Source organism: Miniopterus schreibersii (assembly GCF_964146895.1).
Source record: "Miniopterus schreibersii genome assembly, chromosome: 1".
In the NCBI taxonomy this organism is placed as follows: Eukaryota; Metazoa; Chordata; class Mammalia; order Chiroptera; family Miniopteridae; genus Miniopterus; species Miniopterus schreibersii.
This window is the reverse complement of record NC_138101.1, coordinates 63,223,271-63,238,153: the sequence shown is the minus strand read 5'-3', so window position 1 is coordinate 63,238,153 and position 14,883 is coordinate 63,223,271. Positions and strand designations below refer to the sequence as shown.

The 14,883-nt window shown below is 37.9% G+C and overlaps 1 protein-coding gene across 8 annotated transcripts in view; it reads left to right on the top strand.

Moving 5' to 3' along the window:
* The first annotated feature begins 190 nt into the window (after positions 1–190).
* Positions 191–14,883, top strand: part of SLC9B1 (solute carrier family 9 member B1) — a 60,987-nt gene continuing 46,294 nt past the window's right edge. For 4 of the 8 annotated variants that reach the window (XM_081162669.1, XM_081162665.1, XM_081162671.1 and 1 more), the window contains exons 1-3: positions 199–280; positions 12,994–13,072; positions 13,682–13,751. In XM_081162669.1, the coding sequence (XP_081018795.1) occupies positions 13,683–13,751 (69 nt within the window). In that variant the 5' untranslated portion in view covers positions 199–280; positions 12,994–13,072; position 13,682. Of the gene's footprint in view, positions 281–12,993; positions 13,073–13,681; positions 13,752–14,883 lie in introns of all 8 variants that reach the window. The other 4 variants (XM_081162666.1, XM_081162667.1, XM_081162670.1 and 1 more) reach the window with 4 other exon arrangements.

Sequence of the window (14,883 nt, the reverse complement as noted above, 5' to 3'; positions counted from 1 at the left end):
CAACGCAAGTTAGACTCGCCGCCGCCGCCAGCCCCGCCCCTCCCGCGCGTGCCCAGGCCCCGCCCACCGCCCGGGCCCCGCCCACCGCCACCAGCCCCGCCCATCGCCCGGGCCCCGCCGCCCGCGTCTGCCCAGGCCCCGCCCACCGCCCCGGGCCCCGCCCCTTCCGCCCTCCTCGGAGCCCGCGAGCGTTTCCTCCCGAGCTTCGCGCGGTGTGTGAGGCGGTTGCTGGGCGCCAGGGCGCCTCCTCGGGCGGCGGGGGATGCTGGAGGAATTGTAGGTACGGTCCATTTTTCTCGGCTCTCTCCTAGCCGTTGGGCCCTGGCCCCTCGTCTCCCGCGGCCATTCCCTCCCAGTAGCCCCCAGGAACACCTTTCGTCCCTCTTCGGTTACAGGGAGCAAACATCTGCTCCTTCGCGAGACGCTGGGCAAACAGCCGCAGACTTTTTTCTCCCCTCCCCGGATCGTTTCTCTTCCTCCCTCATCCCACATCTCTCTTCATTATTCTTTCCCTTCCTCTTGTTTCTCATTTTTACTTGCAAGTAAGACAGGTCTGTCAGTCAAAACTGGCTGCAAATTAATTTTATTAAGCGCCGGCCGTTGTACAAATGGTGAATATGTGCAAATCCCTCACGTGCCCCTCGTAATTAGAGGTGTGTTCCAGCAGTGGTTGCCGATCCTGGGAAGCCTCTCCTCCCCCGCCCACGCCCCTCCCCCCGGGCCATTTCTGCTGGCTTTGCCACGGTGGACGAGCAGTGCTTTTGGAGGCTAAGGACAGTCGTTTCACAGGTACCCTGCGCCCCGCGCATGATTCAGGAGGCCTTATAAGAGCTCTGCAGGCCCATAACAGACCCTGGCCTCCCCCGAGGTGTGCCTTTCTTTATGGCCTATAAAAGGCCAGATGGGGTGATGGAGAGCGGCAATTGGCCTGGGTGTCACCAAGGAGGCCACCGCCCACTTCCCGATTTTTCCATAGGGTTACATAGGATTGTTATTTGTGCAACAAAAGTGTAGAAAATGAACTTATTACAGTCACGCCCAATGAACGTATGCCCCAAACGTTTAGTGACTATGCGCCTCTGAGAAGGGCATTCCTATCTGTTGCCTTCCGTGAGTATCAGAATTGGTGCCTCTGCTTTTGTCAGTTGGCTCTCGCTTGTCATGAGCTCCTTCCCATTACCAGACGGAAGGAAAGAGGCAGGTGCAGTAATAGTAATATATAAAGTAACATTTTTGTAACACTTCTCATTTTTGTACATGCGTTTCATACTCATCCTGTTTATACACTTCTATGAGGTGGGGATGCTGAACAAAACTCCCGTTTCACCGAAGAGGGAGCCGAACACTGAGATGGACCAGCGCCTGGAACACAGTATTAGATACACTCAGTAAATATTCACTGAAGGGATGGATGGTTGAGGCTCACAAGGAGCCATGCCTTATGAGCCTTTGGATTCCCTGGACCTAGAGCGAAGTCCCGCAGTAGTAAGCTCACAAATGTGAGTTAGACAGGCACCACCTGTTAAGCAGTGAGTGGGTCACAGGGGCTGGGGAGCAACATTGGTAGCAGAAGACAACTGCAGAACCCACGAAGGCGTGACAATAGTTTGGGATCAAGTGGTATAGACGTGGAGGGAGATGAGATACACTTGAAGGCAGGGTCTGCAGACTCGATGGTGTTTTGAATATGGGGGGAGAAAACATGAGAAGGGCGTGAGGGGATGTCTGTGCCATATACCAAATGAAAAGGGCTAGGGAAGAACATGTATGTAGGAGGTGGGAGGGTACTTTTATTTCATTTACCTTAAGTTGGATGTGCTTATTAGAAATCTAAAGTAAGTCCTGAGTCTTGAGTTCTGTGTAAGGGACCAAAGGTAAAGTTGAGAGTCATCAGCATGTAGAAGAAAGTACCTAGGGAAAGCATGTCCTCAGAGAGCATCCAATGATTAGAGGTAAAGCAGAGGGAAAGAAGCAAGCGAAGGACATGGGGAAGGAGTAGCCAGCGGAGCAGGAAGAAAACCCAAGGAGCATGGTTATTTAAAAGCCAAGGCAATGGTATTGAAACATGCTAGAGTAAAATAAAGAGACCTGACCTTTGGATTTTGGCAACGTGTAGTAGTTAGGTGCCTTGACAAGCACAGTGAAGAGCAAGTGTGATGCGAAGAAGTGGACGTAGTCCTTACAAACATTTCAAGATATTTTTCTATGATGGAGAGTTGAAAATAGAGGTAATAGAGGAATATGTGGGGTCAAAGTAGGATTCTTAAAGATGGTGATACTTAAGTTTATTTTTAGGCTAATGGAAATGATCCATTGGGGGGGGGATTATAGAATAAGAGAGTGAATATTTTAGGAGTGAAGTTTTTGAGAAAACGAGAAGAGATGGAATTTAGGGAATAGGTAGAAATGTTTGCTTAGGAACATGAGCATAAAATTCATAGTAATGGGAAGAAAGGAGTAAGTATAGGTAGAGATGCAGACACGGATAGTTTCAGTGATCAGAAGGTGAGAGTGTTTCTGCCTGATATTTATTCTCTTTTTCTCAAACTATAAAGTATGAAGCAAGATAAGTAAGGGGAGAGGAAGAACAGAGAAGAGGTTTACGGAGAGAAGGAAAGGTAGAAAATAGTCATTTCAGAGATAAACATCAATCATATTTGTCTTAGTCTGATCAGGCTGCTATAGCAAATATACCATAGACTGGTGGCTTATAAACAACAAAAATTTCTTTCTCACATCTCTAGAGGCTGGGAAGTCCATGATCAAGGTGCTGGCAAATTCAGTGTCTGGTGAGGACCTGATTCCTGGTTCATAGAAGGCTGAAAGGAGCAAGGGAGCTCTCAGGGTCCCTTATAAGAGCACTAAGTCCTTATGACCTAATCACTTGGTGCTTCTGTCTTTCTTGTCCCTATGATACTTGTTAAATTTTTTGGCTTGTCTCTCTTTGTAGTTTTTGTTAACCACCTTTATCAATATGTATTTATTGAAGTACAAATCTACCCCTTAAATGGAAGAAGAAATTTGGAAATCCTGTTGCCTATAGAGCTGGGATGACCAGTGACTGGGAGACCTGATCTGTATTCACTCTAATAACAATAATAATAGATAGTATTTGGATAGCCATTTATATTTTGTGTTATGCTTTGATTTTCTCTTATCACATTTGATTTTGTACCTACCTTTTTCAGATGAGGAAACTGAGGCTTAGAGAGGGTAAGGGTCTTGACCCAAGGACAAATACCTAATAAGTAGCAGAATGCTTAATCAGCGTTCTGTCAGTGTCCTATGTTTTTCACTGTAGTAGTTTGCCTCTTCACTTTTTTATAGTCCATTATATCCAAAGTAATATCAAAGAAAAACTCTGGTAGGTAGAAAATAATAGCTGGCTGGAGGCCTCTCACAGTGTGAAAACCTTTTGCATGTGTTTAAAATTTAACCATTAATGGGATTAAATATTTATCTGCCATCGATTGTGTTAGGTAACTCAAAGAACCCAGAAATTATTATGAAATCAGCACTGATTTAACCTAGTAGGGAAATAGATAGAAATGGAAGTCACTAAGAAGCACTTCTAGGACCCTCTCCCACATACCATATATGCTTCCTCAATACCTGTATCAACTAAGTCTACATATAGAGGAGAGAATACAGTACCAGTTCCAATGGATATCTGTCAAATAAAAGAATGATGATAGTTAAACAAGCAATTATAATAGTGGGATGCATGCTGTGGTAAGGGGTGAACACTGGTAAGGATGCATGTATACTGAAGGGAGCTTCTGTGAGAATGACTTCTAAACTGATGTAGAGTTATCAGGACAAAAAGCAGGGGTAGGGTGGGAGGGTTAGAAGGCAGCATGCAGAATGTGTAAAGTCTTGAAGATGTGAGGCGTGGCAGGTTTGAGAACTAAATTTTACTGCAGCTGAAGTTTAGAATTCCAAGTGAAGATTGGGCAGATTGGCAGGAACAAGGTTACAAAGAGCTCTGTAAACTGAGTTTAAGAAGTTTGGATCTTTTTCTTCTATAGGAAGCCATTAAGGAGTGTTAAGCAGGAAGTTGCTGTAATCACCCTACATTTTAGAAAATTACTCTTTGTTGTGGAAATTACAATAGGTAGGACCAAGACTGGAGTTGGGGAGAACAGCTGGAAGGCCATTACAGTGTTTGGGGAGGAGGAGTGCTTATGGCCTGGGCTGGAGGGGTGGCAATTTATATGGAGAAAAATGCACATATTTTGTAAATATTTAGGAGCTTGTATAACATGATTTGGTAACTCACTGGATGTCAGCAGGAAAAGAGAAGGCGAGAGAAGGAATGACTCCTCTGTTTCTAATTTGAGCAACTAAATAGACAATGGCTTCATTCTGTGAGATAAATTCTCTGAAGAAGGAATAGATTTGGTGGGGAAAGGTCTTGAGTTCAGTTGTGCATATACTGAGCTTAAGATGCTTATAAAGAAAATCAGGTAGCGATATCCAATAAGTTGTTGAATATGCTAGTTAGAATCTCAAGAGAGCTTCAGTAGGCCAGGCTTATCCGCATACTGGTCATAATTGGAGCCACGGGAGTAAAATAAATTTCTTAAGGAAAGTATATGGAGTGAGAAGAGAGTACAGGATAGGCAGAATCCTGAGAAACCCCAACATTTCAGGTATGGATAGGAGAAAGGCATGTAAAGAAGACCAAGAAAGGACAACCAGAGAGGTAGAAGGAAGGCAGAACAAGTGACAAAATGATACAATTCATAAGGAGAAGATGACTTAGTTTTGTGGTGTACCTTGCAGGAAGCTTCACTTGGAATGACACTTAAGCAATAGATGCAGCAGGACTATATTCCAAGCAGATAAAACAAATAATGCATGGCAGAACAATTAGTAGTTTAATGTGACTGAAATGTAGGGTCAAGAGAACTAGAGGGAGGGTGGACAAAATAGTTTTATGGCATGTTGTGGAAAACCTTGGATTCTGGGTAAGTTGGTAACTTTATTCCATAAGTGAGAAAAACCATTGTGTTTGGTAAAGACAGGAATATAAAACATGCTCTGAACCTTGAAATACCTTACTAATATATTGTAGAAACAAAATCTATGCATCTGAAAATAATACAAATTCAAGATAATGTCTGATTAATGAGAAGACACTAAATACTAGAGGAATTTTCACAGTGGCAAAGTCAATTTGAATTGTAGTAGTAGTTTAGCCCAGATTTGTATTGTCCTGATCAAATAATAGTGCCAGGTAGTCATTGTCTTTTAAAAAACTGATCTAGTTTGAATGTTCTTTATAAAGAATATTCTCTTTGTGAATATAGATCTCAAATTTTTTGTTCAGGAAGACGTACTAAAGTTATTTTTATTTGATGGTCTTTGATGTAAACTCAAAACAAGTTATCTGAAAGGCAGCAATAGTTCCAAAGGTTCTAAAGCAGTACATACTAACACAAATATTGATTGATTTGTATTACCTAACATTCATTTAATAAATATATGTTCAATGTCTATTATGTGTCAGTGATGTACTGTGCCTAAGGGCATGTAATGCATATCGAAACACACCTGAATTCAAATTCCAGTTCTGCCACTTTTTTTTTTTAAATGAAGGTTTAAAGGTTTAAATGAAGGTTTAAAGGGAAAGGTAGTATTATATATATATATTCACATACATATATGTGTATATATATATACATATATATATATGTCTTTATTGATTTCAGAGAGAGGACGGGAGAGGGAGAGAGAGATAGAAACATCAATGATGAGAGAGAGTCATTGATCGGCTGCCTCCTGCACACCCCCCACTGTGGATCAAGCCGGCAACCTGGGCATGTGCCCTGACCAGAAATCAAACTGCAGTCTCCTGGATCATAGGTTGATGCTCAATCACTGAGCATGCCCGGCCTGGTTCTGCCAATTTCAATGGAATGAAAAATGTTTCAGTCTCACTTAGAATAGTTTATACTTACCTCTGTATGCATTATGATTTTTTGAAGAAAATATCAGTTGTTGTGTGTCCAGTTGTTAATAGTATTGTCAAATTTAATTGGTATTTCTAAAATCTATAGTTGTGTGGGAGGAGATATGGAGAATGATTTTACAGTATTTAGCTAAGCCACAAAGTAAACCATCTACATTTAGAGGACTAAGAATTGGCCATAAATTTTTGCTGAATGACATGTGGTGGAGTCACTAGATGTCACTATTGCACAGCATTGCTCCAAAAGGATAACTCCCTAATAAGTATACAGTTCAAGAACACGCAGCAGGGAAAGACAAGAACCGTTTCTATTTAGTGATACACATTTGTACATACATAATATTTACATAAGATATGAAGTTCCCAAGCAGCATGTTTTGGTGTATTTTCTCACCCTGTTTCTTAGTAGGTCTATAAGAGAATGGAAGCATTGATAAAACTGATAAAGGCCTTAGATCATCTGACATCCTCCCTCCCTAAACCATTTTATAGGTTTGGGACTGAGATATAGGGAGGTGAAGTGACAAGAAAGTTACTCAACATTATAGAGCAAATTGAAAGCACAGAGCATAGTTTGCTCAACTCTTTTTACAATACAACACTGTTCATTATTAATATGTGCAATCAAGGAGACATTTTAATAAAACCAGGTGAAAACAGAACCTCTAAATCCATTAAAATTTTTCACAACTTTAAAAGCAAAGCTTACATATGATGATAATGGTGCATACTTATAATAAAAATTATCCATTGAATACCATAGCTTTTGCTATGATCTATACCAGGGGTGGGGAACATCCGGCCCACGTGCCATATCATTTGATCTGATCCTGCTAAGGCAACCACAAGTGGGACTTGAAATTCAATATATCTAGGAGCTTTTTTCATAGCTAATTTTTAAGTTGATAATTTTGTATGGCCCTCGAATGATGTTAGAAATATCCAAATGGCCCTTGGCAGGAAAAAGTTTCCACACCCCTGATCTAAACAAACATTTCACTTTATTCCCATAATTGCAAGGTATGTATATATGTATGTGTGTATGTATGTATGCTCTGCCTCATTCCAAAAGGGATTTTAAGATGGTTACTGAAATAAATATAGCATAAAAATTTTAAGAACTGAGATGATCATAAATGTAAGATACTGCAATATAAACCACTATAAAGTATTCTTTTTATTAGTATACAAAAATCATGCCACAATTTCCAGTAAATTTAGATTTGGTTGGCTATTTTCAAACTTGACTCTGCTTTCTCTAGCTGTGAGCACAAAGTAAGAAAAGTAGATGGTACAATGCCCATTAAAAGATGATGACATATTGTAATTTACCCAAGATCATACAACTAGCATAGTTCTGATTTTAAAGCCCTCATTCTTTCCATTATGCTAGCTATCCAGACATCTAATAAGAGGACTCCTAACAAGATATAGTCACTGTAACCCTGTAATACCTGGATTACCACAGTTACTTCTAAATTATACAGGTAGGCTTTTGTTTATATCAAATTTATTTCAAATAGTATCACAGAGCTGTTGGCAAGATGTTTTCCTATCAAGAAATTAAGCCCTTAAAATGAGTTATTAAGAGAAAGATAAAATTTGAGTTTATCTTCATTTTAAATTTAAAAATTTATATTAAGGAAATGGGCATTTTAAAAATTTGAGAGAAAAGAGGTGTTTAGGGGAAGAAAGAAGTCCAAAGGAAAATAGAAAGGAGGAGGCCAGCTGGCATGGCTCAGCAGTTGAGCATCGACCTATGATCCAGGAGATTGAGGTTCGATTCCCGGTCAGGGCACATGCCTGGGCTGTGGGCTCAATCCCCAGCAGGGGACGGGCAGGAGGTAACTGATCAATGACTCTCTCATCATTGATGTTTCTGTCTCTCCCTCTCCCTTCCTCTCTCTCTGAAATCAATAAAAATATATTTAAAAACAAAATAGAGATGAGATATCTAGAGCCAAGAAGAAGGCAGACAGGCACAGAATTAAGAGGGAAAGGGACAATGGGGAGAGAGCTAAGGTCTATATATTCTACCTAGTCTGCTTTTGATCCCTACATTACTCAAGTATCTGATTTTTCTTCTTCAACTTCCTCCACTAAAGTTGTACCCAAAAACCTATCCTAGTCAAGGTCCTAGTTCTTCAAATTTCTACTCTTCACATTTTTGTTCTGTAGGAGCAGAACCTCTTCCTGAGTTGTCCTGTTGATTCTTTGTATGTCTTTGCAGCATAGTTATTAAGGATCATATTCATTCTGTAATTTGCTTCCTTTTTCTTAATGTATTTGAAAAACCTATTTTTGGTATCTGAGTCTCTTACTCTTCTACCAAAGATGCCTTTCTTGTTAAACATGCAGAATGTTTTTGTTTTTGTTGTCATTTTGAGTATCTGGCATTTTTACATTTTCAGTTCATTCAGTGTTTATTCCCCAAATATTTATTGAGTGCCTACATGTACTAGCTACTATGTAGATCAAGGCTAAAACCAGAACTGATTCCTCCTCTGATGGAACTCACAAGCTGCCAATTCCATCCAAGATGGAATAGGCGTACTACAACCTCTTTTCTACTGCTCACAACCAAAAATTGTAGACAAAATGTAAAGAGCAACTACCTGAAGTCTCAAAAGTAAACAAAAGCAGGTGGATTGTGAAGGACAGTCAAAACAACAGGTGTGAATTTCTCTTGTGTTTGCATCTTTGACCTGAAGGCAGGCTCCAATCATGCAACCATGTAAGGACAGCACAGGAGGCAAAAACTACAATAGAAAACCTATTTTTATCGCCTGAAAATCAGGGGAGTGGATCCTCTATTCCAAAGAAATTGTAGGGAATTTTTATTGTTGTTTTCTTTTTTCAACTTTTCCCCAAGGGCAAGCCCTATTTATGACATTATGGGCAGCTAACACTCAAAGAAAAACCCCATCTGACCAGAGAAACCAGGAAAAGAGAACTTGAGAGACATATAGTGGAAGAGGCGGAGATACAGATTTAGGAGAGGAGAAAGCTGGAGAAAGGGGTTCCTTAATTCTCTGTGTGAACTTAACCTAGTGTCTTGGGTCACCTCCAGCTGTGCATGCATGAGAGAGGCCCAAAGCAGCATGGCAATAGCTTTAAGAACTGGAGTAGGATCAAAACAAAACAAACAACTAAGAAAACACTGCCCATGTCACAGACTAGTCCTGGAGTGGTTCATGCATGGGACAGACCAAAGGCTTTGAAAACAACTGAGATTGGAAACAATGCCCAAAGAAAGTTAAGAGAGAGCTTATGATCTACACCTAACTCAATGGATTGCCTGCTAAACAAACAAACAAATTAAATCTTCTTTAGAGGATTTTAATAGGACTCAGAATCTGCATAACAAAATGTCCAGGATATACTCCAAAAGTACTTGATAAAGAACCAGGAAATGATTATCTTAAGGGGGGAAAGACTCAACAGATGCCAACACAAAATGACACAGATGTTGAGATAAATCAAAGATGTTAAAGCAGCTATTATAACTATATTTCATGTGATAAAGCATATTATAATGAACGGGAAGATACTCCTTCACAACAGAAAAATAAAAACAGAGAAGCAAGTAAATATTTTTGAACTAAAAAATATAGTATCTGAACTAAAAATTCACTCAATAGCAGAATAGAAATGAATGAGGAATCAGTGAACTTGGTGATTAATAAGTAGAGATTTTCAGATCTGAAGAACAGAATATAAAAGAGATTGAGAAATAAAATGAATAGGGCCTCAAGGACCTGTGCAATACTATTATGGAGACTACAGCCTAATGAGGCAAAGAGATTAAACAATCACTCTAATGAATATATAATTACAGATAAAAACAGATAAATGTTCTGAAGAAAAGGATCAGACTTCTATAAGAGCATGTAAAAACTGGGCCTGACTTAGCGTAGAGGCAGACAAGGTGTCCTAAATATTTCTCTGAGGATATGGTCCTTGAGCAGACGCATAAAAAGGAGTTAACCAAATGAAGGGTAGGTTAGTGGTCGAGAGTGTTTCAATTAGAAGGAAAAGCAAGTGTTAATCTGCAGAAAGAACCTGGCAATTTCAAGAAATGAAAGAACATCGGAGTGTCCAGGAGTGATAAAAAAATCGATGGGGAATGGTATGAAATTAAGTTAAAGACGGAGCCAAGCACCATATTGTGCAGCATCGTTGCAAAGCATTGAATGTTTGTATCCCCCAAATTTCACATGTTGAAATCTTAACCCACAATGAGATGATATTAGGATGTGGGACCTTTGGGAGGTAATTAGGTCATGAGGGTAGGGATTTGTACCCTTACAAAGGGATTTGTACCCTTAGAAGAGGGACCCCAGAGAGCTCTCTAGCTCTGTTTTTGCCATGTGAGGATACACCAAGAAGTTGGCAACCCAGAGGAGAGCCTTTACCAGAACCAAACCATTTTGGGATCCTGATCTCCGCCATTCAGCCTACAGAACTATGAGGAATAAATTTCTGTTGTTTATAAGCCACCCAGTTCTGGTACTTTGTTATAGTAGTCTGAACTAAGGCAGTCCTGTTAAATACCAAGGGTGGGCAAAAGTAGGTCTACAGTTGTGAGTACACAAAGCAGTTTATTTTTGTATTATTTATTAATTATTCTATTCTTTTCCATATGAACAACTGTAAACTTACTTTTACCCATCCCTGTATTTTTGTCTTTTTCCTAAAGGCAGTGAGGAACATTAGGGCACTCAACTGGTGAACTAGTCAAGAATCAAGGGATGGAACCTTTGGACTCGCCAACTTTTAGCAGTTGAGAAGGATGAGGCTATATACTGGAGACAGAGAAGGAATAAGAGGATGGGGGAGAAGGGCAGAAATGAGAGAGTGGCTTAACAAGAGCCAAAAGAAGAATGTTTTATTGTGTCATATGGTCAATTGAAGATTGTTTATGACCTTAATTAGAATGTTTTGTGGATTGAAAGGAGTAGAACCTCAACTAGAGAACATGGAGGGGTGAGTGAAAAGGTAATCCACAGAATGAGAGAAAATATTTGCATATCATATATAAGATAAGTAATTAATATCCAGATATATGAAGAACTCTTACAACTCAACAACAAAAAAACAAATAACACAATTTTAAACTGGACAAAGAATTTGAATAAGCATTTCTACAAAGAGGATATACAATGGCAAAATAAGCAAATGAAAAGAAGTTCAATATCACTAATCATTGGGGAAATGCAAATCAAAACCAAAATGAGATACCATTTCATACCCATTAGGATGGCTATTATCAAAATAACAAAAAACAAGTATTGGAAAAATTGAACTCTGTGCTTTGCTGATGTGTACATAAAATGGTATAGTCACTATGGAAAACAGTTTGTCAGTTCCTCAAAAAATTAAACAGAATTACCATATGATCCAGCAGCTCAATTTCCATTTTTTAAAAATGGGCAAGAGATTTGAACAGGAATTTAGTACTAAAAAAGTTATTCAAATGGCCAATAAATGTATAAAAATATACTAGTCATCAAGAAAATGCAACTTAAATTCATAATGCAATATCTCCAGAATAACCAAAAGGAAAAAGATGATACCAAGGTTAATAAGGATTTGAATAATAGTAAAGAGAACTTAGTTCAAATTCTAGCTGTGCCACTTGCTAGATGTGTGACTTTGGGAAAATTCCTTAACCTTCCTCAGTCTGTTTCAACATCTATAAAATGATGATAATAATACTAAATAACTCAGAGTTATAATTCTAGTGAGATGATTCATGTTAAGTGCTTAACATAGTCCAACTGTGTCAGCTGTTATTGTATCATTTAATCCTCACAATAACCAATGAATTAATATTGTAACATCTCACAGATAAGGAAATTGAGGCTTAGGGAGATAAATCACTTTCTGCAATCACTAAAAGATAAAGGGGAGAGTGAAATACATTTCTATCTCAGCTCCAAAGTCCTTGCTTTTAGTTACTATGCATACCATCTCCCAATTCCACTCTTGGCAAATACGTAAAAAGAGTATTGAGTAATTGTCAGGCACAGGTATTGCTTGACACAGTATCAAGCTTCTCTTACAGCTGCTAACCTATACATTTATTATTCAGACTCCTTATCTAGGTTTTGAAGCAATAATGTATGGTATGCTTGTCTGAATTCCAAGCCCTGCTATGCTAATCATGACATAATTGCAAATCTTAAAATATGCTGCCTGGTTCCTTGATGTCTCTGCTTGTATGATTCTTAGTATTATGTGCCTGCTCCGAGTCCATCTCCTAATTATGACTCATAGTTTCTCCTAATTCTGCCAGTTCAAATGCCACCTTGATCACTGTAACATCACCCTGTTTTATTTTCTTCAGTACTTAATCATAGGCTGAAAATATTGTCTTTCCCTTATCCCAACAATGTAAGCTCCATGAAAGTAGAAACCTGTATTTCTATTTTGTTTTGCTGGTTTATCTTCAGAGCCCAGAAGAGTAGACATTCAAAAATTGAGCAGTTGAACTTTGTGCCCTGACTTCAAGTTTTTTAATGGTACTAACCCTCAGCCTGTCCCTTGAAACCTTGACACAGCTTAGGTGATTCACTCACCCTCCTTGTTTGTAGAGCTTACTAACACTTAACTTCCAGCAGCTAATGACAGGTAGTCATTCTAACAAGGTAATAACTATGATACTTCCTTCAATTAAAATGGAATTCTACTCTAAAGGGACTTAGACATCTAATTTTTTTCATCAAATTTAAAAAATAAGTGTTATTTTCTGTTTAATGTCATAAATTAATTTATGATCCCTTACAGGATTTTATAGACTAATGTTTTTCTTCATTACAGTGAAACAGTATATATAAAGCACTTAGCATATGGTAAATACTCAAATGTGAATGTTCCTTTTCATTTAAAATTTTTCATTATTAAAATTGTTTGCCTTTAAAAAAAAAAAAAAAGGTATACTTAAAACACTAGGGGGTTTGGTCTTATCAAATACCTAAAAGTTAAAACTTGAAAACTTGAAATATTTTTCTCCTCAGCAGCAACTCAAGAACTGAAAGATATTTTTAAGGCAAAGATACTTCCCTACACTCAAAGGTAGCAAAGATCCCAGAGAAGGTAAAAACAAGATATTTTTAAATAAAAGTTTCCAGACCTTATTCTTCTCTTAATGTGGTTCTAGTTCATTCTTTTTTTTTTTTTTTTTTCTAGTTCATTCTTATTCAAAATAAAACCTATTTTATTTTGTTTAAGTGTTGGCCTTACAGACCTTTCAAATGGGCCAGGTATAAAGACAGATGTATCAGTAACTTAGAGAAGTAGGCATTAATGTAGTTGATCATGTTTCATTTTAACTTTTCTTGGCATCTCTTATGAAGGAGTGTGACTGAAGATAGGGTAAATCAATGGTGGAAATGATGTCAAGCATGAAATAAAGAGCTGGGTTTTCTAATATATGCTTTTAAGATATACCCAGCATTATGAACATTCAGAAGTATTACATTTCTGTGTGATTATGGTTTTTAAAAACTTATGCACATGACTTTGGTTAACAACTTTAAAATTAGTATTGAAACTGTTTTGACTATAAAGATATCTGACTTGACAGTGATACAACTTTATGATTTAAAAAACATTAAGAAATTAATCCCACTTAACCATGTTTGTTCTCAGACGGATTTATAGTCCTGTTTTTTTCTTTCAAATAATTTTTCTTTTAAATATTAGCATGTACACCACAGAACCAGAAAATGAACATTTGGAGAATAAAAACATCGAATCATCTATAACTCCTCAGGTAAAAACTTAAAACTATACTGTGATATATGATGTAAAAATCAACCTGATCTTAAACTGTGTTTCTAAAGCCTATTTGTTAGGATTCCCTCATATATCTGGTTAAAAAAATGAGAATTGGTCATTTTAAAATAGCTAGTTTTAATAGGTCCTAAGAAATGAGCAAAAAGAATAAAAAGATGGAAAGGGATGACTACAGATTACTTTGGAGCTAAAGAGGGCATATTTTAGGAATAGTGGAAATGTTGCTTTTATTTTTTGCCATGTCCAGGAAAAAGTCAGTAATTTAGACTACAAAAGGTAAAGACAAATCTAAACTAATTAAAATGTTGTACTGTGTACAGGCTGGGACAAAAATAGGTTTACAGTTGTTCATATGGAAAATAACACAAAATTAATAAATAGTAAGAATGAACTGTGCTTCACATACAACTGTAAGCCAACTTTTGCCCCACCCTATATTTGAAGAGACCCAAGTTTTATTTTTGCAAGTGTACAGACTAAGTGAGTAGACACTTTTTTGGTCTAGTTTTACTAAATAATAATTGCTCATATTAGAATTGTAATTTTTTCATTTTTTAAAATAGAGATTTCTATGGCTCTTAAGGGCCAAAAAGTTCTTTTAAATATTTAAAATATTCACCACTAATTCCAATTACTATCTTTATCTGTAAAGATTTCATCCTAGTCTATGTCAATTTATTATAAATTCTGAAATAATAAAACTTAAAGCAATGTGGTTTTACTGTATATGCCCTTTCACCCACCCTAATCAAAATTCACCTTTGTGTCCTAATCTTGGCCCTTTTGTATAATGACAGACTTTCTAAAAAATGCCTCTATACAGGAACTCCAATAGATTAACCATGATTAGGTTTAAAGAACTTTGATCTTAAAGAGCTACATAATTTGTTTACATTAGCTGCTGTGGTGCCTCTGTTCCCCTAGTCATTAAATATTTTCTCTTCCTTTCCTTATCCTGTCCATGCTCTCTAGCCTTTGTTACCATTTCTTATGACAATGTGATGTTCTCTCTCCCCTGCACTCAAAGACCCAAAGTATTAACAGTGCACTCAAAGTGCTGGCCTGTGTGTGCACATGTGTACACATACATTCACACACACACACATACA